The following is a 22346-nucleotide window of genomic DNA, read 5'->3' as shown; positions in this document are numbered from 1 at the left end:
ACAGGGCCTCCTGTCAGCAGGGCCAGAAGCTTCCTTGAAAATCAGCCTCGCTTCTGCCAAGGACTCGGTTCTATCAGCCCCAGAGCTGAATGCTGTGGCTATTTCTTTATGTGAGAAAACTTTATGTAGAACATCCTTAATTACAAGAAATGAAATTTGCTTTTACTACCCTACTGTGGGAGAAAGAGTATGACTATGAATAGGATTACAAACAGGGAAAGGGCTGACAGAACAGTATCACAGTTCCAATTGTATAAAAAGGAGCTTGGAACCATGACCCTGTTGTCAAAAATGCCACTTGTACTGATTCAGAAACGATTAAGGTCAATAGAATCTAGTAGGGCAAAGATAGCATGAGCAGGTCTCATTTTGGACAACACCCGACCACCAATCCTACCATCACCTGAACACTCTAAATCCTGTAGTTCCTGGCTCCTCCAGACTAATATAGTCCTAAGTGATGCCTTGTGAAAAGAATTTTCTGGATCTGTTTCTGGGGTCCTTTGAGAGCTTGGGTTTCCTACAATAAGATCAGATGGATGATTCCACACCAAATCAAATCTGTAAGCTCCCCTTGAGTGAACACGTATAAATCCACAAGTGAGTTGTAAGACTAAACAAACTCAACTCCAGAGCATACTCAAGCAGCTCCTCTCAGGCTGCCCCAAGCCATAGAAGTCATCTCCCAAGGTTAGGGCAGGGTGGGGTTAGACCATAAGATTCTCCTGGCAGGAAAGGAAACCAAGTCAGTCTCTACAGTTTCTGTGCTCTCACAACTATGTAGGGAAGCTAAGTGGGGGTTCACAAAGAAACCATTATCTTTTATCACTTCTTCACCTTTCACATTTTAAAATAACTGTCCATTAATGAATCTTTCTTTTCATTAGACTAAGAGTGTCTTAGACACAGGGATTATGTTTTATTCATCTTTGTGATTACAGTGCCTAACAAAACTAGCACATTGTAAATGCTCATTAAATCTTAAATGATTGATTGATTGAATTTCTTACATCTTGTTACTGTCACCTTAATATAAACTCCGAAAGCAAAGGCTTTCAAACGTGTCATAAAAATAAACAGCATCCCAGCTTGTTCCACAAAAGCACACATAAAAAAGAAATTATTATGCATATAGAGATGCTAGTCCTTTGCAACAGAAACTTGTCTCCAGAGGAGTTATAAATCTGCTTGCTGAATGGGAAAACTCTCAGCATTCATATGCATAATACCAATTGCAAAGGGGGTGTGAATCTGAGCAATATCTGACATGAGAACAATGAAAATCTGAGCTGAATTCTGGTTTCTGGTTACTTGACAAGAGACACATTTTCCTTGTGAATTTCAAAGATGTTAAAAATGTTTAGTTAAGACTCCAGATGGCAGAATCTATTAATTTTAAAATTTAGAACTATTAATGTAATTCACAACTACTCTGTCAGCAACTGCATTTTCTGATGTAAATCTAAGCCAAATGAGAAGAGAAAGATACCTTTTCTATTAAGTTTTACAATCACCTGCTATCCAGGACTTTAAACGAAAATTACCCTAGAGAGTCAGCTATATTTCGTGACACATTAAAAGCATAAAACCAGTAGAATCAAAGACTACAAAGAAATATTTGACAATTCTCTTTAAAGATTTCACTGGCAAATGATTTATATGCCAAGGTAGTGCAATTTGGTGGCACATTCATCAAACTGACAAATGAAGACTTTTAGATGTATTTGCAAGAGTCATAAAGAAAATCTTATGTCCTTGGAGAAGTGGTGACATTTCAGACTTATGAAGAAGGACTTTGTTTTTCAGTCTGTCTCAAGTTCTGTGTAATCTGTGCATCTATAACTATGAAACCACAGAATTTGAAACCTAAACTGCACGCAAAAAAAGACTATTTGATGGAGACAGATAAGTGGAGTCATTTACTTCACTCAAAGTATATCAAGTGGAATGTAAAGAAGACCCATCATTATTATGAATTCTTTTCATAGAAACTCTTCAAAAACAGGAGGCCCTATGAAGAATATTGGAAGTAAGCAAAAGAAATATAGCAGTAGGAGACTGTCTGTCTTAACAGTTGAAATGTTAAATAAATGTCACCACTCTAACTGTGAAACACATGACTCTGAAAACAGCTGAAGGGTCATGTATTAAATGGATGATACTATATTTAATTATTCTACCTGGGACACTGTTAGAGGGAAATTAAGTACTAATTACACTGGAAGTGGTGAAAACTAGGACTGTCCTGGTCAGATCAGGATTGGGACATTCTGTTACCCTATGTTTTGACTACAGGATCTCAATTATCTTCAGATCCTAGGATACTTCTTATGTTTCCTTTGATCTCTCCTCCAGAAACAGCTTACATTGGCTGGCCAAAAACACTCTGGAGGTGGAAGAGGAGGAATGAAAAGAGACAGTTTTTGGCTGCTCACACGGCATGTGCAAGCTCCCAGGCCAGGGATCAAACCTGACCCATAGCAGCAAGCTGAGCTGCTGCAGTGACAACACCAGATCCTTAACCCGCTGCACCATAAGGGAACTCCAAAAGACAGTTTATTATATATTAATAATTACTGTTATCCAAAAAACACCTTGACAGTATATTGGCATGAATGACATGGAGACCAATTTGGTCCCTGCAAAACAAAAATTAAATGCCTGATTACCTGTGTAAACTCCTATCCCTATAGTCTTAATATTGCTGGATTAATTTTGATTAATTAATCTAAATAACATCAAATTATTATATTATGTGAGCTTAAGGCTCATTTTAATACACACTTCTCCAAAGCCATGAGCAATGCATATGGAGTAGATAATACTAAGTTTTTTGGCTTCAAAGCAATTCATTTCGTTCATATTAGAAACAAATGAGAAAGCCTTTCTTCATAAATAGAATCTATAGTTAAAACAGTCTTCCATTATTAACATAGCTATACAAATGAGCACTTTTTCCATTTCTTCCTAAAAATCATTCAAAAGCAGCAAGGGAATGGAAAAATTAAATTCAAACTAATTTTTGGTAGAGTCAGAAGTTATAATCTTTAGATTACATCATGTGCAAGGGGTACTCTAAGCAGCCAAGATCCAGTCGAAGACAAGAGGAAGAAGTAGAGACAAGAGGCTATCACAAGAAATCTCAGTAGATTGTCCAGAAGTAGGAACTCGCAGAGGACCAGCAAACTACATTTCCATAGTTATGCAGATAAACTTTCATTGAAAACAATGAAAAATTGCTAGATAAAATATATATTGTTTAGGAAGTTCCCTTGTGGTGCAGCAGGTTAAGGATCTAGTGCTGCTGCAACTTATATATATATACACATGTATATATATATATACATGTATATATATATATACATGTGTATATATATATATCTTAAGATACATTAAGAATATTTAAGAGCTGAAAATGCAATGGGGAATTTCCAGGCCAAGTTTTTCATGAAATCCTATAACTGAAGGGGTAAACAGAACTTCAAAACAACAAATCTGCCAATACCCTTGGGGTACTTGTTAACACTGCACAAGGGACAATGGCTTCAGAGCCAGATGGTCTAAAATCTACCTCTAGAGACCACCTAGGAGGGGAGTTTTGCAAGAAAGCCTTCCATACATGATAGATATTATGTTCACCAATAAATTTCTCTCTTTTTTTACTGGGAATCTAAGAGGTAAAATTCCCAGCTCCTTAGTAGTTGTGAGGTCATTTGACTACCTCTGGCCAATAAAATAAAGAGCAGAAAGAATAAATGTCATTTCTTGGCTAAGATAGTGAAAGTTACTGTATAATCCTCAACTCTTTTTTTCCTCTGCCAGAACAACTGATAGCGTTCGAGATGGTGGAGCCTCAATCAGCCAGAATCCCAGAGTATCTATGTGGAAGACTCCCCACTCTCCACCAAAAACCTAAAGCAGATTATGTGTCAACAGGAAATAAACCTTTATGTGTTAAGCTACCAATATTTTTGGAAATGTTTGTTATCATAAATTAAGCCTAGCCTTTTCTTCCTTTCCTTCTTTCTTTCCTCCTTCCTTTTCATTTTTTTAGGGCCACACCGTAGCAAATGAAAGTTCCAAGGCTAGGGGTCGAATCAGAGATGTAGCTGCCAGCCTATGCCACAGCCACAGCAACAACGCCAAATTCCAGCTGCATCTACAACCTACTCCACAGCTCATGGCAACACTGAATCTCTAACCCACTGAGTGAAGCAAGGGATTGAACTTGCATCCTCATGGATACTAGTTGGGTTCATTACTGCTGAGCCACAATGGGAACTCCAAGCCAAGCCTATTCTAACATTGATATAAGCACCAGAAGCAGAGGGGTGCTATTATAACAGAAATCTAAAATATATGGCACTGGCTAAAGATCAGGCAAAGACAATAGGAAATTGAGATCAGAGGCTGGAGAGGCCAAACATTTGAGAGTCACAGTAGGTTAAGAGTCAAACCTTGTATCCAGTGATAGTGGGAAAGAGACAAAGGACAAAATCAGTTTGTTAGTTCTGTATGCAAATTGCTACTGATAATTGTTTTTTGCCAAAGTATTTTAAAAAGAGAGAGAGATAAGTTCAGGAAATTGCTTGGCTTACAAAAAAACAGGAGGAAATGAAAGATTTCAGAAATACAGAGCCTTGGTATGTTAAAAGGGCCAATAACTTTTAGATCTCAAACTTTAAGAGCAAACTGAAAAGGAATTTTTTGAGACAAAGTAGCAAAGTTCATCCTATTGTTAGATCCTCCCAATGAATTAAATTGGACTGGAGCAAACATATGCTTAAGGAGATAGCCAAACAAAAATTCCCAGGGTTTCTGATTTCTGAAACTACAAGAGCGTCAAAGTGATATTCAAGGTATCATGAGGAGAAAAAATAAAGAAATATATAGCAAGGTTGAGAACTTTGTCTAGAAAGAATTAAGAGTTAGGTTTTTAGTAGTTGGAACTAACTGGATACAAACAAACAAAAAACTAAGTTTTTAAGAACTACACTTCTAAATAAGCCAGGAGCCTACATTTAAAAATTCTTTAACTGCTCAATATTTAAAATACCTTTGGGCCCCAAACTTCTGGGAACAGAAAGTGAACTGAAAAAGCCAAACAGCCCATAGGAGGGCATACATCCATTGCAGGTATAGTCAAGGGGAATAATGGAAAAGAAAAGATCAGACACAAGGCAGAGCCAAGGGCCATGAAGAGTAATAGGAAAGGTAAGCTGCTGCCAGAAAACAGAATCAGGGTCTAAGCAAAGGACATTCCTGACACTAATGTACGACTCCCTGACAATGTGTACCTGACAGGATTTAAGAAGGCCATGGACAAATGACAGCTCTGTCACTTCCATCCCTCTTCTTTCTGAATTGGAATGCCTTTTACAGTTATCTTGTCCCTATCCCGTCACTGTACACTGGGTATATGGAGACCAAGTAAAAAAATTTTCTGCTTTACTGGTTTTTTGGGTTTTTTGCTTTAGGGTCACACCACAGCATGTGGAAGTTCCCAGGCTCGGGGTCAAATCGGAGCTATACCTGGCAGCCTACACCCCAGCCACAGCAATGCCAGACCCAAGCCACGTCTGCAACCTACACCACAGTTCCTGGCAACGCCAGATTCTTAATCCAATGAGCAAGGCCAAGGACCGAGCCTTCATCCTCATGGATACTGGTCGGGTTCGTTAACCATTGAGCCACGACGGGAACTCCCTGCTTTACTGGGTTTTGACCCAAATAGAGCCAAAGCTAGACTTAGTAGAGAAACAACAGTGTAACATATGGAGATCTTGGACTTTTAACCAATGACTGGATAGAATTTGTGTGATTTTCCTTGGATAAATGGGGTAAACATAATTGGTCTTCATGTGGAAAGAGTGAAACCAGTATCTGGTGACCTGCCTAAAGAATCCACTTCAACTGCACATGGATCTTTCATAAAAATTAAGAAAAACTTCATTATATTTGAGAGATATAAAAGGCAATGCAATAAAACTAGAAATTAACAGCACATTTTAAAAGAGATTCTTCTTCAATCTGGAAATATTTAAGCACTTAATCAAATAACTCTTCAATCAAAGCTCATTATAAACAAATTGCTGAATTTCTCAAAAATACTAATAAATAGGGAGTTTCCATTGTGGCGCAGTAGAAACGAATCCGACTAGGAACCCCAAGGTTGTGGGTTGGATCTCTGGCCTCACTCAGCAGGTTAAGGATCTGGTATTTCCGTGAGCTGTGGGGTAGGTCACAGAAGTGGCTCAGATCCCTTGTTACTGTGGCTGTGGTGTAGGCCAGCAGCTGTAGCTCCGATGGGACCCCTAGCCTGGGAACCTCCATATGCCATGGGTGCAGCCCTGAAAAGAAAAAAAGAAACTAATAAATAGAAATAACACAAGAATCCACAGGATATAGCTAAAGTAGACCCAGAGAAAAATTCAAAGCTGTAAGTGCTTATATCAATAGAAAAGAAACAATGAAAATAAACAAACAATTCAAAAATATAAAAAAGAACAAGCAAGTCAAAAGAAATCAGAATGACAGAATATTCAAAATAAAAGCAAAATTAAATAAAGTAGAAAACAGAATAAATGAATAAGTAAGCAAAATAGATAAACTATCTTAAAAAATCAAGGAAAAGGGCAGGGGGAGATACAAACAAAATAGAGGGATATAATATCCAAACAGTAAAATATTATTAGGGAATAAAAGAAACAAAGTACTGATGCATGCTAAAAGACAGACAAACCTTGAAAACATTATGCCAAGTAAAAGAAGCTGGTCACAGGAACATATATCATATGATTCCATTCGCATGAAACATCCAGAAGAGACCCATCTAGAGATCGGAAAGTAGATTAGTGGTTGCCTAGGGCTCAAGGGCAAAGGGAACAGGATTTCTTTCAGGGTTAATGAAAATGTTCTAAAACTAATTGCATTGACCGATGTACAATTCTGTGAATATACTAAAAGCCACTGAATTATACACTTTAAAAAGGTGATAGTATAAAATGTGGCATATGGAATTTTGTAGGCTAGGGCTTGAATTGTAGCTACAGCTGCATATGAAAGTTCTCAGTCTAGGGGCTGAATTGGAGCTATAGCTCTTTGTCTGCTCCACAGTCACAGCTACACTGGATCAGAGCCACATCTGCGACCTACACCATAGCTCACAGCAGCTCTTCCAGAACACTTTCCCTGGTCTGACAGGCCTAAGTGCTCCTCTTGGATGTCACCAGAGCACTCCGCTTATCCCGGTCTTTGCATGCATCACAGTGCATAGTAATTGCCCAGCAAGCCATCCCAACTCTTGTCTAACAGTAATCTTGACCTCCTAATGGAGGATGCCTTGAACACGGTCAAATCCATGATGCAGCAACTTTCATTCATCAAAGACTTCTTTGTTTAGAAAGTAGAACATTTTTAAGGGCTTTTTAATTTGTTTCTTCGTTTTGTTTGGGTTTTCTTTTTTTCTCAAAAGCTAATTTAATGCTTCTGGCTCCTGGCTGAGCATCTCAGAGTTTCCCCAAGTGTTTAAAAAATTGTAACAAGTCATTCACATTTTTTCATTTCAAAATATTCTTCCTACCACTATGTATAAAAGGAGACTAAATTCTTTGGAATAAATAAATGACATTATATTAATTCTTCCATTTGACTAAACCTAGAACAATCTGATTAAGGATTTACCATCTTAACAAAGAAACATAATTTTTCTGCCAGTTAATTACCTTCGTTAATGCAACAAAACTTAGATCAAAAGGAGGAAAACATGCTGTGTAATTAATAACAATTAAAATGTAACTGTATTTCAAAATGAGATATTAGAAACAGTAATAAAAGGTGTGTCTATCAAAAACAGTAATACAATATCCAAATTTATGCAGAACTTTTTCAAAACATCACAAAGATATGTTCACTCAATCTCTACACAATATTATGTTTTCTGTTACATAAAAGGTCAGTTTTTTAAAACTATATTGTGTGGGTGCTGGTTGAGGTGGGAGGGCAATTTAAAATTAAAATAACAGCTAATTTAGAACATCATCAATATGTTAATGAGTTACTTTTTTTTTGGCCGCACCCACAGTATATGGAAGTTCCAGGGACCAGAGGTGGAATCCGACCAGCAGATGCAAGCTACACCATTGCTGTGGCAACACTGGATCCTTAACCCACTTAATCACTGTGCCAGGGATTGAACCAGATGGCTGCGGCAGAGACAGTGCAGGATCCTTAACCTGCTGTTCCACAGCAGGAGCTCAATGGGTTACATTTTAAACTTCTATAAAAAGTTTGGATGTTTGGAATTTTGAATTCATTCTCCACTGTAGCTCACTATAGGCTATAAAATATAACGGATACCCACAGGACAGAATAGGACATGGTATATATCTATAGGATTATCAGCCCAGCTCTCCTTTCTCCTGGTTACATCTACTTTGCCCTATGGCTATTAGAGTGCTGCCATTTTCTATAAACCTTGCCCAGTCAGATGACCTCAAAAAGATTCTTGGCCCAGGAATGGACATCTGAACTGGAATTTTTGAATTCAGAATTGAAAATAACTTAAAACCAACTTTTGTGGGATAAAGATGTAAGATATAAATTCCAGAACCACAGCAGTCATATTTCCCATAGTCTTCAATGATAAGATGAGGCAAACACACAAAGAAGAGAGAGGAGAAATGAAGCAAGACCTGGTTGCATTATCATCCATAATGCCCATTGTTCCTAAAGCTGAGCTGCATCCCTGCCTTCCTAGTGATCTAGTAATCAGTCAATCCATGAATGTCGTGAACTAATTTTTTTTTTTTTTTTTTGCTTCTTCAGGCTAGTTAGTGTAAGCTGAGTATCTGCTACTTGTAACCAAAAGAAATCTAATCAGTATAAACAGAAAATAGTACCAATGGAGTGGCTTCCCAGGCAAGTCAAAGAAGTTTACCTAACTGTACCAGTTCTGGTGCTATTGAAAATCTTGAGCCCTGAGCCTAGGTATCCTGGGGTCCACAGACTGAATCTCTCCTTATCAAAATGTCACTAAGCCCTACATCCTACCTCAATCCCCACATCCTTACCTAGAAAGGGATCATCAGTAAGAGAAAGAAAGCTAGTGAAAAGTATTTGTGACTGACTATCTGTGAGAATAAAGAATACAGCAGCATTATGACAGTTCTGGTGGCTCCTGTGGCGCAGGAGGCAGATGGTCCAATGGGTAGGTAAGGTGTTGGCCCAGAGAGAGGTACTTGTATACAGCAATGATATTTCCTGATCCAAGTATACTGACATAGGGAAATGCCTGTCCTATAATACTCTACCTTATAAGGGTTCATCTCACAAGTAAAACTATTTTATTTTGTCCACCAGTTAAATTGAGCAAAACCTCACGAAAAGGTCAAGGCACAACAATTCTATAATTACTGGTTTTCAGAAAACGAATTTAACTGTAATTTCATAAAAGAGAATAACATTGAAAGAAAAACATAGCCAGGACAAAAGGATGCAGTGTCCTGCATCATCTTGAAAAATAGAAAATAAAGTGCTTTCCCTCAAAAAACCTCTATACTCAAAAGCATTTGTCAGTATGTGCGTATGTTGAGGAATAAGAATGTGGCACTAGATTAAAAATAACCATGGTGTAGGATCTACCATTATAGAACACAGACAAGAATGAAATGGTGGTTAAATCAAATGAATGTAAATAGCATCATTCTTTTTACCCAACGTAAACTAGCAATTAAAAAGATATTTTAAAAAGACTCATAATAAACCATGAAGAATGACTCAGACGCTGAAAGAGATGAAGTATTGTGTTTAAATTCTGATCATTTAGAAATATTTGCTTCAGAGAAAAAGCTGTAGAAAATATCAAAAATTTTAAAGTAATTTTACTTTATTCTTATTATGAAAATAATACACATTCAGTATGGAAAATGTAGAAGTGGCAAAGAAGAAAAAAGAAGAGGACAAATAATCCATAAATCCACCATCCAATAATAAATATTTTGGTATACGTTATATACTTTAAGTCACTTTTCAATGCCTATAACGCTTATATTTTTAAGAAAAGAATTCATGGAGTTCCTGTCGTGGAGCAGTGGTTAACGAATCAGACTAGGAATCATGAGGTTGCGGGTTCAATCCCTGGCCTTGCTCAGTGGGTTAAGGATCAGGCATTGCGGTGAGCTGTGGTGTAGGTCACAGACGAAGCTCGGATCCCGAGTTGCTGTGGCCGTGGAGTAGGCTGGTGGCTACAGCTCTGATTAGACCCCTAGCCTGGGAACCTCTATATGCCGTGGGAAGCGGCCCTAGAAAAGGCAAAAAAGAACCAAAAAAAAAAAAAAAAAAAAAGAGTTCATTACATGTTGCTTCTTTTTTTTACTTATATTTTCAAATATTAATATTTGCGCTTAAATCTTTAAAATAACCTTTGCTCTAATAAATCAGAGGCATCCACATTTGTCTTAGGAAGACTTAGGACTGTTTTGCCAGGAATATGAAAAAAAAAGTGTTGCTGATTAACTTCTGGCTAATCAGAAGTTAAGGAGATTTTTTTCTTTTTTTGAAAGTTAGGAATTGTTAAGAAATAAAAGGTCTAAATTTCTGAAACTTCTATTTACAAGACCCAGACGCCCCCAAATATTGTATAAGTAGGGTGAACCCATCATTTATCTTTTCAAGAAACTAACTTTAAAAAGTAAGAGGGGGAGTTCCTGTCGTGGCTCAGTGGTTAATGAATCTGACTAGGAACCATGAGGTTGCAGGTTTGATTCCTGGCCTTGCTCAGTGGGTTAAGGATCCAGCATTGCAGTGAGCTGTGGTGTAGGTCACAGACGTGGCTCAGATCTGGCATTGCTGTGGCTCTGGTGTAGGCCGGCGGCTACAGCTCCGATTGGACCCCTAGCCTGGGAACCTCCATATGCTGTGGGTGCAGCCCTAGAAAGACAAAAAAAAAAAAAAGATAAAAAGTGAGAGAAGGGCTTTTAATAGTTCTCATGACGGAGTTCCCGTCGTGGCGCAGTGATTAACGAATCTGACTAGGAACCATGAGGTTGTGGGTTCGGTCCTTTGCCTTGCTCAGGGGGTTAAGGATCCAGCGTTGCCGAGAGCTGTGGTGTAGGTTGCAGATGTGGCTCAGATCCCAAGTTGCTGTGGTTCTGGCGTAGGCCGGTGGCTGCAGCTCCAATTAGACCCCCAGCCTGGGAACTCCATATGCCATGAGAGTGGCCCTAGAAAAGGCAAAAAGACCAAAAAAAAAAAAAAAGTCTCATGACAATGGGAATAAACTCTTCTGGGAAAACTACAGAATATGCACACCGTCTCTACAGGGCATTCGATGAAAGCTAAATTGAATGTCAGTGGGCCGGTAGCTGGGCCACCATGTTAACGCATGAGGTGCCCCTACCACAGCGGCTACCACCAGCCTAAATCAGCAGTCAGGAGAGGATGAACACAATATGGGGATCTATAGTGCCAACAAGAGCCAAAATGGAACTTAGTCTGCAAGCAGAAACATCGGGTCCTCAACAAACTGAGTAGATTAGTCACAAATTCAGCAGTAGGAGGCACAGAAGTTGGGTAAAGGATGAGGTGAGCAAGAACAAGGACCCATATACAGATTTCGAGCCTTACTTCCCCATCACCAAAATATCATATAACTTCAGTCCCTTGTGTACACACAGATACCATTGGAGAAAAGAGAGGGTAGATGAGGGAAGACTCAGAAAGAGTGGGCACTGTTCTAAAAGAGGCTATTTTAACCTAAAACAAACTCTTTGAAGTCAAAAAGACAGAGAAACTCTTATTGGCATTATGAATTTTTCTCTAGAAACCAACAGTTGAAAAGCCATGAGGATCAATTTTAGAAAATAATTTTTTTTTTTTTGGTCTTTTTGCCTTTTCTAGGGCCGCTCCCTCAGCATATGGAGGTTCCTAGGCGAGGGGTCGAATTGAAGCTATAGCCACCAGCCTACGCCAGAGCCACAGCAATGCGGGATCTGAGCTGAGTCTGCGACCTACACCACAGCTCACAGCAACGCCAGATCCTTAACCCGCTGAGCACGGCCAGGGATCGAATCCACAACCTCGTGGTTCCTAGTCGGGTTCGTTAACCACTGAGCCACGACAGGAACTCCGAGAAAATAAATTTTATACATGCATCTGAGTAGTGTGAAAATTTCTAGTTCTGCTACCTACTGAATATATTTCCACATCATTGGTCTACTATTACATCACCACAAATGGTCACACAATATTATAATTCGCAATATTTTTTAAAGTATGAGTTAAGGAATTAAAATGTCTCTTTAAAGATATTGTTTGTCCCTATATTAATTTAAAATTTCCTTAATACCTATCAATCCCTGGAAACTCATGCACTGTGACAGAAAGAGCAGAAGTTTAGCTCCCATTTTTTAATTCTTTACCAATGTAATGAGAAGCCTAATGCTCTATAGTCATCTAAAGTTCACTTAATATAGAAGTGAACAAATATGCTTCAATGTCATCCTGTATCCTGTTGCATCAGAATCATATCTGCAAAAATCAGCTCTGCGTTATCCTGGATTTGCATCATCCTGTAGTTCTTGACCTCAATGCCTTTTAAAAGTATAAAATAGAGGCCCCAGGCTGTAGTGCCTTTGTATTTGTGTGTGTTCTTTCTATCTGCTCATTTGTCCGTTTCTTTGATACATATTACTTGAGCATCCACTGCGTCCTTATCCCCAAGGCTTACTCTTCTCACTTATTATTATTGATCAAAAAAGCCTCTTTAAAGAATGAACTGGAGATTGGCACTTGCCATCTTCCTCTACACAGACTGAATCATGAGCCACTGCAGCTGCCGACCCTCAAAACCCCTGAAAGAGCTCAGGCTGGAGATCAGGAGTGAGGTGCTCAGTGCTCTGGGAAAACTGGCAGGTCTTCAGATAGTTAGATATTTTCAGGAGAAGATGTTATGAGCCCAATTCTTGCATCTCCTCATGTCTAGAAATGCACTAAAATCCTTCATAGTGATGCCTGCTCCTCATGATTAGCAGTAACCTTCCCAAGACTAGCAGGAAATTTCTGTAACATGTGTGCTTGGTTGCATGTACCTCTCCCTTCACCCAAATCACATATATACTGACATTTCCCCCTGCCTCTTTGGAGAGGTATTTCAGAGCTATCAGAAGTTGTATCCCAGGCTACAGTCCTTATTTTGCCCCAAATAAAGCTCTCACCTTTTAATTTGTGCATATTTTTTCAAGTTGACAAAAGTCTTTTCTTCCTCCTCTTCACATAACCAACATTGAAAATGTGCAAAATAAGAGTAAAAAGCTTTCTATTGCAGGCCTAAGTTTTTAAAGTAGAAGGATGAGGACTGGTATAAGAGGAAGCATTTATGAACTTCAACAGAGGCAGGCTGCAACACGTGGTTGCTAAAGGGCTTTCTTATTTTCGGTGCCTTTTGATCCTGGTTTTCAAGTGTATGCTGGAGATGTGACAAGAAGGGACTACTGGCTAGAGAAGATCTATGTACTCTAGCTTGGTCCTTAGTGATGTGAAAGATGCTAAATTCTTCCAGGTTAGTCCCTGAGAAATACAGGAAGAATGTACAGCAAATTAGAAAATTCATTTCTATTTTCTGTTAAGTATACTAATTTTATCCTAGTCCCTTGAAACTGGATTTTCTTCTGATGTGGAGTACCTTGAATACATATGAACTCCCTGTTCAAAAAGCCCAATAGTATAAAAGTCTGAAGAGCATCACAGAAAGCTCTATTATCTCCTTTCCCTGCCTAAATGATTTTCTGTAAAAATCTTTAAAACTATCAAGTTCCTACCCCACAATCACCACCATATTTTAATTTTCTTCCTTTTCTTCTTTTCTCTTAGTATTTTCTCCCTATAATGGGAGCAAGAACAGGAGAATAAAATGCCCAGACTCTTTAATTTAGGGCTTAGGTAGGAGAGAAAAGTAATTGAAATTACAACTATATAAAATTAACCTGAGCCCTTAAAACTCTTAAGTGGAGACCAGAGCATGAACTATCTCCATGGAGATGAGAATGAATTTTTTGGCTCATCACTTATTACCAGATATCAGTTTGGCCAAGGAAGAAGAGATGAGGATGGATGGATAGATAGATAGATAGATAGATAGATAGATAGATAGATAGATAGATAGATAGGAACTAGATTCATAGCAGATAATTTATTAAGGGCGAATCTCATTGTTCTGGATCTTAGTATTCCATTATTTCAGTGATAGGAAGATATTCCAAGAGAAAATGTCCCTTCAACTCATAAATTTCTGATTGAACCCTCTGATTAAATACCTCCATAAATGCTACCAGAACTGATAAAATTAATTTCTAAAAAAGGCCTTTCTCACTCAAAAACATTAAGTTGTGATGTGATACAAGTGATGTGGCTCTTTATCTACCACTCCAGCTCAAGGAAGACATGACTCTTAGACAACTTCTTATCTAGTAATGGACTAAAGATACCTCTAACAACCACTCTGGGTATATCACTTGATCATGTCTCTTATACACAACTGTTTTTTAATATGTGTAGGTAAGTCAAACAGACTTGTACTGTATTACACATAAAGAGAAACATAGGAATCATCCAAATGTTTGCTTCATAAGCAGGGGTGCATCAGAATTTCTTCCCATTAGATGCTATTTTGCAAAGAATAGTTGACCAAATACTCAGTTGAGAGGCTACCCAAACAGTGTATTATAGATAGTAGGTGTTTATCAATTAAAAATCACTAATAAAAGGTTAAAATTCAATAAAATTTAATATATGATAAAATAAGTCAATATAAAACAAATAATTATGAACAGAATTCATAAAAACAAAATGGCCAATGACATTATTCATTTGAAAGTTTATAGAATTTGAACTTTATGCAGTTTTTTTTTTTTTTTTGGAGGACAGATCTTTGTGAGTGGTTGGCTATGGAAAGAAAACAAGGATGCCAGCATTGTAGACAGCTCAGAAAAAATGCAAGTATCTCTCAAATTTTATATTTGATTCTCATTATTCAAGGTTGTTATGTTCTGTATAGTCACAATTAGCAAATACTGAATGATTGCTTCTGGAGCAAATACAGGATTAGGTTCCTGTGAGCCTCTGATCACATTTTCATCAACCAATCAATACATGATCGGGTTTTATGTGTGTTTTTATTTAAGTATATCCTATTTAACATACATTGTTGACTCATTAACATTGAATTCACAGCCAACAGCACTGTAACTCTTGGCTGGATGAAGCTTATGTAACACACCTATTTTCTCCATAAGGCACATCACCGCTTTCTTGCACTGAGGAACACTAGACAGCACTTTAGCACTATGCTTGATGGCTATCTGAACAATGATATCACCAACAAAAAGTTCAAAAATGCAAAAAAAAAATGGCACTAAATAGCCCGTGGAAGAACACTTGTTTACAGTAAGAGAGTTGAAATAAGAAAGCAGAGTGTCTGACATCAACTGAGAATGTGTGCGTAGGATGGTTCAAATTTTTTGTCCCTGTGGACATGACCATAAATGACCATGAAAGTGCCACAAGTATTGATACGGAGGTTACAAGTAAAATTTTGCAAGTAGATAAATTTGCAAGTACAGAATACATAAATTATGAAATCAATTGTATTTACCATTCTAAAGAACTATTTATATTTCCTTATGATGTAGCTTTTTACCACTATGTTGCACTTGTGTCTTCTCTTTTGTGTACCTATGGAGCTCCTATTCTCCCTCTAAACCTTGCTCAGAAAACCACACACATACTAACCTCCCTCTCCTATTACCTTTATTTTTATACTTATCTCTATTTTGCACAAATCAGATTATACTGTATTTACTGACATTCTCCTTTTCTGGACTATGAGGTTCACTGAAGTTAATCACCATGGCCTAATACATCCATATAATGTACACTGTGTTTACTATGACCCAGGCTGTATGTCAAAGGGTGCTTCACATACACTACCTTGTTTAATCTCTCAATAATTCTATCATCCCTATTTTACAGTCGCAGAAACAGAGGCTTAGAGCAGTCACATCACTGGCTATATCACAAGCTGCAGAGTTGGTATTCAAACCTAAAGCCCAAGCTTTTAACCATTATGTTATCCTAAATAAATATTAGTTACCATAAATATTATTGATTGCTTTGTGCTAGGCATTGTATTAAATGCTTTCTATAAACTGTCTCACTGAATCCACTTAATCCATTTCTAAGTCTCCAACACACAGCAAAGTGCGTGACACACAAATGTTTGTTGGGTTGAATTCATTTCTTCCTGCTTCCACATCTTCCTGCTTCCACCTCCACCCTCTGTGTGGGTGATCTATGACCTCTGTCTGGCTGCAGCAAGTCTCCATGTATGCTGTGGGGCTGCTCTTGGAGAATCTCCTATCTCTTCCTCCTTGCCTCTCACTCCCACTCTCTCTATCTCTTTTGAAGATCTGTTTCCCTTTCTTTTCTCTCTTCCAGTTATCTCTCTTATATGAGCTTTTTCTTTCTTTCTCTGCTCTTTTCCTCTCTTCACATTTTCCTCTTCTGTTTAGTCTAACCTCTCCACACTTGTTCTCTCTCTGCTACCCTCCTTTCCTCTCTTCACATTTTCCTCTTCTGTTTAGTCTAACCTCTCCACACTTGTTCTCTCTCTGCTACTCTCCTTTCCTCTCCTCCCCCATTCCCTTCCCTTCTTCATCCTCTCCTAACACCTAGGAACTGCAAAAAAGCTTGCTCACCAGGAATACACCAACACTGGCTTCGAGTATTTCTTGTGATGGGAGCGGAGGGTTAGGGAGCCCTTGCGCTCTGTCAAGTCCGTGGGTCCAAGTTCAAACCTGTATTGCCTACCGCTGCACCAGTCCCGACAGGAACTGTCAGAGCTCTCCATGGTGGCCCTCCTGGTACAGATTTCATAGGATTTCCCTCTGCACTATCCTGCTCCCTGCACGGACACAGACCAAGATTCAGAGTCTCTTATCTCCTAAGCAACCAGGAGCGAGGTCAACGGAAGGGGCGGAGTCAATAGAGGGGCGGAACCCTGCAACCTAACAGTCCTGGTTTCCTAGGCTGTGTGAGCAGATACCAATTAGAAAGAAACCTGCAGCTCCGATTTGACCCCTAGCCTGGGAACCTCCGTCTGTCGCGACTGCAGCCCTAAAAGGACAAAAGGCAAAAGACAAAAAATAAAAAAGAAACTACATATCCCAGAATGCTATGAGGGGATTGATCAGGTTACAAAGAAGTTAAGAGGGACAACTGCATCCTGGGATCTGTAGTTTCACCTTCCTCTCAGCCTAGTCCTTAGAGCCGGGGGCGGGGGGTGTAAGACAGAGCACCAGGTCAGCAAAGGAACCTAAGCCCAGAGCAGGTCTGTTCGAGCTGTCCTTGGTGAAGTTTCTTTTTACCATTCATCTGTTGCCACCACACTTTCTGCTTACATGTTATATAAATTTGACTAAAAGGGGGCAAGAGAACACCCCCCGATTACTAAAACATGTCATTTCTATATAGCTTTTCTGAGAAGAGGAGGAGCAGAATCAATTAGCAAGTCAAAAATCTAAGGGTAAAAAAGCTTGGCTGGTTCCAACTTCAGTTGCTTTCTCAACCTTTCTGAGCAGGAGTTTCTTGCTGTGAAAAACGAAGTAGAGGAGGAGACTGTACAGGAGGTGGTGAAATGGACACAAGAACCTGAAGTCCCTTTGGACTGAAATGGCTAAAAGACCCAAGCTCTAGGTACAGGTTAGTGCTCCAAGGCATTCAGCTTCCAAAGATTTGCCAAGATCTCCATGTTTTAATTTGATATGTTGTAACAAGACAAATTCATCACATTATTATGTTTTGAGTTATGTGCATGAAGGAGGTTTCAAAAAGATTATCTATGGCATTGCTATCAAGAAATCACTGGATAACTGCCTTGTGCTTATTCTGCTTTTGAGTTTCCAAGAAAAAAATATTTAGCACACCAGAATTCTCCTCCCCAACCTCAGCTGAGCACCTTAAGGACATTAACTGACTTAATCATGGCCATCCCACTGCCTGGCATAGTGCTGAGTGCATGCAATCATTTTAAGAGTGCGGAGTGAACTAAGAAATGAGTATTACATTTTATTACCTTAGGTTTTTCTGCATTTCCATAAATTCCAGAAGTTTCTTACTTTAAGAAAACCACATGTACTCCAAAAACTCAAACATAAAAACGTAAATTAAGAGGTATTTCACATTACAAATAGATTCTCTAGTTTGCAAAAGATTTAATACAGCACTCCTATAAATAGTGAAGTGCTCTTCTGGATCAGTTTTCAAAAATTTTATTACATACAGCTACCAAGTGCTTTTCTGTGGCCTGTGATGGGCAACTGTGGTAAACTTAGGCCCCTATTTTACTGATGGCCACAGTTAAGCCATGTTTTTGAGAATCAAATAAATAGTCCGCTGTCACCAGCTTAGTGCTGGTAGAGCACTGACCACTAGTCCTTATTTCTTGAAGGAATGAAAAGCAAAATAGATATTAAAAGGTTAAGTAAGGAGTTCCCTTCGTAGCTCAGCAGTAAATGAACCCGACTAGTATCCATGAGGTTAAGAATCCCACTTTGCCATGAGCTTTGGTGTAGGTTGCAGATGCAGCTCAGATCCTGCGTGGCTGTGGCTGTGGCTGTGGCCAGCAGCTATAGCTCCAATTTGACCTAGCCTGGGAACTTCCATGTGCTGCAGGTGCGGCCCTAAAATAGGAAAAAAAAAAAAAGTTTAAATAAGATCCATGTTAAGCTAAATTCTGTCCAATCAAAGCATAGCCCATTGCTATTACTCCACAAATATTATTATCATGCTGTCATTTAGTTTATTTTATTTTACCTACACTTAAAGCATATTTATTTTACTTATGCTTTAAGTGGTGGCAACATAATATATGTGCAACCAAAAGGTCAAATCGCTGTAGCCAGTTTGACTCAGAGACAGAAGCTGCCCAGAGTAATAAGCCCTTTGTGTGGTACACTGGTGCTACAGATATTTAAAAGCTTTTCAGCATTCCAAGTAGAAATATATTAAGAAAACAAACATGACTTGTTATTTTAGAGTTCCTTAAGGCAAGCTGACAGTCTTTTGGAGTTGAATATGCTTTTTTGTTGTTGTTGTACTCTTTCACCCTTATATCAGCTTTATAAACTTTATTGTCTTCTGTGTCTACTAAATACTTTTCGAAACCTAGAGTTGATATGCAGGAGATATCCTCAGATTCAGACATATTATATTCCCTTTGTATATAGCAGCACATTTTGTGAAATTTTCAGTTTGCTGATTCCTTTCTTATCAGTAATAGAACAGTATTTATTGCAGAGGAGTTTGTGAGAATTACATAAGAAGAAAAATATATTGAAAACAGGAGGAACAGTGCCTAATACATGCTCAGTCCTCAATTAAATTTCAATTATTAATGCTATTACTACATCCTAATTTTGTACTTATCACTTGGGAAAAATACTCTAAAATGTGCTTGTGTTTGTGTGGAGTTTCCTAGGTATACCTCACTGATTTTCAAGCTTTGTTTGTCTACAAGGTCTATTTGATGAATATCTTTTTATGATATTTTCATATGAAACTTAATAGTCTGAATGAGAAAAATGTTGGCAAGGAGAAGAATCAAGATGGCAGAGAAGTAAGACCTCACATTCACCTTCTCCCACAAACACATCAAAAAACACATCTACATGTAAAATGATTCACACAGAACATCTGTGGAACACTGGCAGAAGAACTTAAACCTCCAAAAAGGGCAAGAAATTCTTGATACAACTGGGTAGAACAAAAGAAAAAAAGAGAGAGGAGAAAAGGAATCAGGATGGGACTAACATTCCTGAGAGAGAGCTGTGAGAGAGAAAAGGAGCCTACATCCTGGGAAGCCATCTAGCTGATGGGGAGATTAGCTGAGACAGAGGGACCTCAAAGTCACCGAGAAAAGCACAGCAGCTGGACTGAGGAGGCAAAGCAGAGTGAGAGCTGTACAGATCATCTGTACCACCACCCCAGACATCACAGCCTGAGATGCTCTGGCAGGGGCTGGGCACTGAGACTCAGGCTCTGGAGGTCAGTTCTGGGGAGAAGACTAGGGTTGGCTGTGTGTGGACAGCTTGAGGGGCTAAGGAGTGGTGTGCCATAGGTGGGGGAGCAGTCTGCTACAGGCTGGGGAGTGGAACGCCACAGCAGAGGGAACCTGGGAGGAGGTCTGGGCTCAGAGGAGAAGCAAGGCACCATTGTTGGGGAGGGCAAGAGTAGGAGGGGCGGACCGCCATAGGAATCTCCTTGAACACGTTTGGGCTCTCAGAGGGTGGGATGCCTCTGGCGCAGACTACAGGAGGCAAGAAGCCACTTTCTCAGGCTATGGGATACTGGGTGCTTCTTGTGCTATGGGTAGCCGGGCACCTCTTCTGTGGGCTAAGGGCAATGGAGGGCTAAGTGCAACATGGTGCCTCTTGTGTGACCTACAGGCAGCAGGGATGGACCACAGTGGTCATCTCAGAGGCCAGAGGGAGGCATGGCCTGCCACCACTGGGGGCCTATGAGTGGACTCCAACTGCTCAGGAACTATTCCCAATTAAAGAGCAGGAGAATTCACCTGAACCAGCAATGAAACAGACCTTTGCAGTCTGACAGACACTGACTTCAAAAAGAAGATAATGAAAATAAAGGAATTAAGGCTGAACATAGAGGAATTAAGAGTCTATATGAACAGTAATGCAGATTCCGTTAGAAATCTAGGAACTAGAAAATATAAGGAGGAGCCAAGAAAAACTAGAAAATTCATTTTCAGAGATACAAATGGAGCAAATTAGTGACTTGGAAGATAGAAAAATGGAAATCACCCAATTAGGACTGCAGACAGAAAACCAAATGAAAAAAACATGAAAGCAATATGAGAACTATGGGATAATATAAAGCTGGCCAATTTATGCATAATAGGAATTACAGAAGGAGGAGAAAAAGAAAAAGGGATTGAAAATATATTTGAAGAAATTATGTCTGAAAATTCCAAATCTAAAGGAAACTGATATCGAGATACAGGAAGCACAGAGAGCCCCAAATAAGTTGAACCCAAACAGGCCCACACCAAGACATATTGTAATAAACATGGCAAAAGCTAAACAGAGGATTCTAAAGGCAGCAAGAGAAAAACAAAGCGTTAATTATAGGGAATCCCCATAAGGCTATCAGCTGATTTCTCTACAGAAACACTATAGGCCAGAAGAGAGTGGCAAGAGATATTCAAAGTTCTGAAAGGAAAAAATTTGCAGCCTAGAATACACTATCCAGCAAGAATATCATTTAAATTAGAAGGAGAAATAAAGAATTTCTAAAACAAACAAAAGCTAAAAGAGTACAGCAATACTAAACCCATTCTAAAATAAATACTGAAAGGGCTTCTCTAAATAAAAAAAAAAAAAAAAAAAAACAAGTAAGGATAAATAGGATGGAAGAAACCACAACTGAAAAACAATCACTTAAATAAGCCAGCATACAGATCTAGAAATGGAAAAAAAAAAAAAAAAACTACTGTAGAAGTGATGATAAACACAAGGAACAACAAAAGGACAAACATGAAGATGTTAAAAAAGGATTTTGAAATCATGGAATGTGGGGAAGGAAAGTAAGAAAATCTAGACTCTTTTTTTTTTTTTAATAATGTGTCTGAGCCTATATGACTATTAGGCTAAAGCAAGTAGATACAGGAAGGGGTTAAAATACTTAAAAAGCAGGGCAAGCACAAATCAAAACCAAACATTACATTCACAAAAACTAAAAAGAAAAGGACATAATGGAAATCATCCAACGAAAAAAAGAAAGGAAGAAAGGCAAAACATAGAATCCACTGGAAAACAAGATTTAAAATGTTAAAAATACATATTTATCAATAATTACATTAAATATCAAGGGACTGAATGCTCCAATCAAAAGACACAGAGTGGCAGATTGGATAAAAAAAAAACAAAAATGTACAATCTGCTGTATACAAGAGACTTACCTTAGGGCAAAGGACACATAAAGATTGAAAATGAGGGGATGGGAAAAGATATTTCAAGCCAATGGACAGGACAGGAGAGCAAGAGTGGCAATACTCATATCAGACAAAACAGACTTTAAAACAAAGGCCATAAAGAAAGACAAAGAAGGACACTATTTAATGGTAGAATGATCCATTCAAGGGGAGGATATTGCAATTGTCAATACATATGCACCTAATTATTAGGAGCACCCAGTACAACAAATACTTAAAAGGAGAAATTGATAGCAATACAATCACAGTAGACTTTAACACCCCACTCACATCAATGGACAGA

The 22346-nt window shown here is 38.6% G+C and overlaps 1 protein-coding gene across 8 annotated transcripts in view; it reads right to left on the bottom strand.

The window, feature by feature from the left end:
• The window catches only part of CFAP95 (cilia and flagella associated protein 95), a 226112-nt gene that overhangs the window by 144924 nt on the left and 58842 nt on the right, over positions 1–22346 (bottom strand). For 6 of the 8 annotated variants that reach the window (XR_014822703.1, XM_084987668.1, XM_021064709.2 and 3 more), the window contains exon 1: positions 16752–16998. The exons of the other annotated variants lie outside the window; for them this stretch is intronic. Coding sequence is in view for 5 of the 6 variants with exons in the window: in XM_084987668.1 (XP_084843794.1) it covers positions 16752–16903 (152 nt within the window). In the remaining variant the exon portion in view is untranslated. Of the gene's footprint in view, positions 1–16751; positions 16999–22346 lie in introns of those variants that run through there. 8 annotated transcript variants of the gene reach the window in all.

This window comes from Sus scrofa, chromosome 1 (genome assembly GCF_054392235.1).
Source record: "Sus scrofa isolate SSC_HxYL_T2T_F1_AM1 chromosome 1, Sscrofa_HxYL_maternal_Yorkshire_Landrace_v2.0, whole genome shotgun sequence".
In the NCBI taxonomy this organism is placed as follows: Eukaryota; Metazoa; Chordata; class Mammalia; order Artiodactyla; family Suidae; genus Sus; species Sus scrofa.
This window is presented reverse-complemented; position numbering and strand designations above follow the sequence as displayed.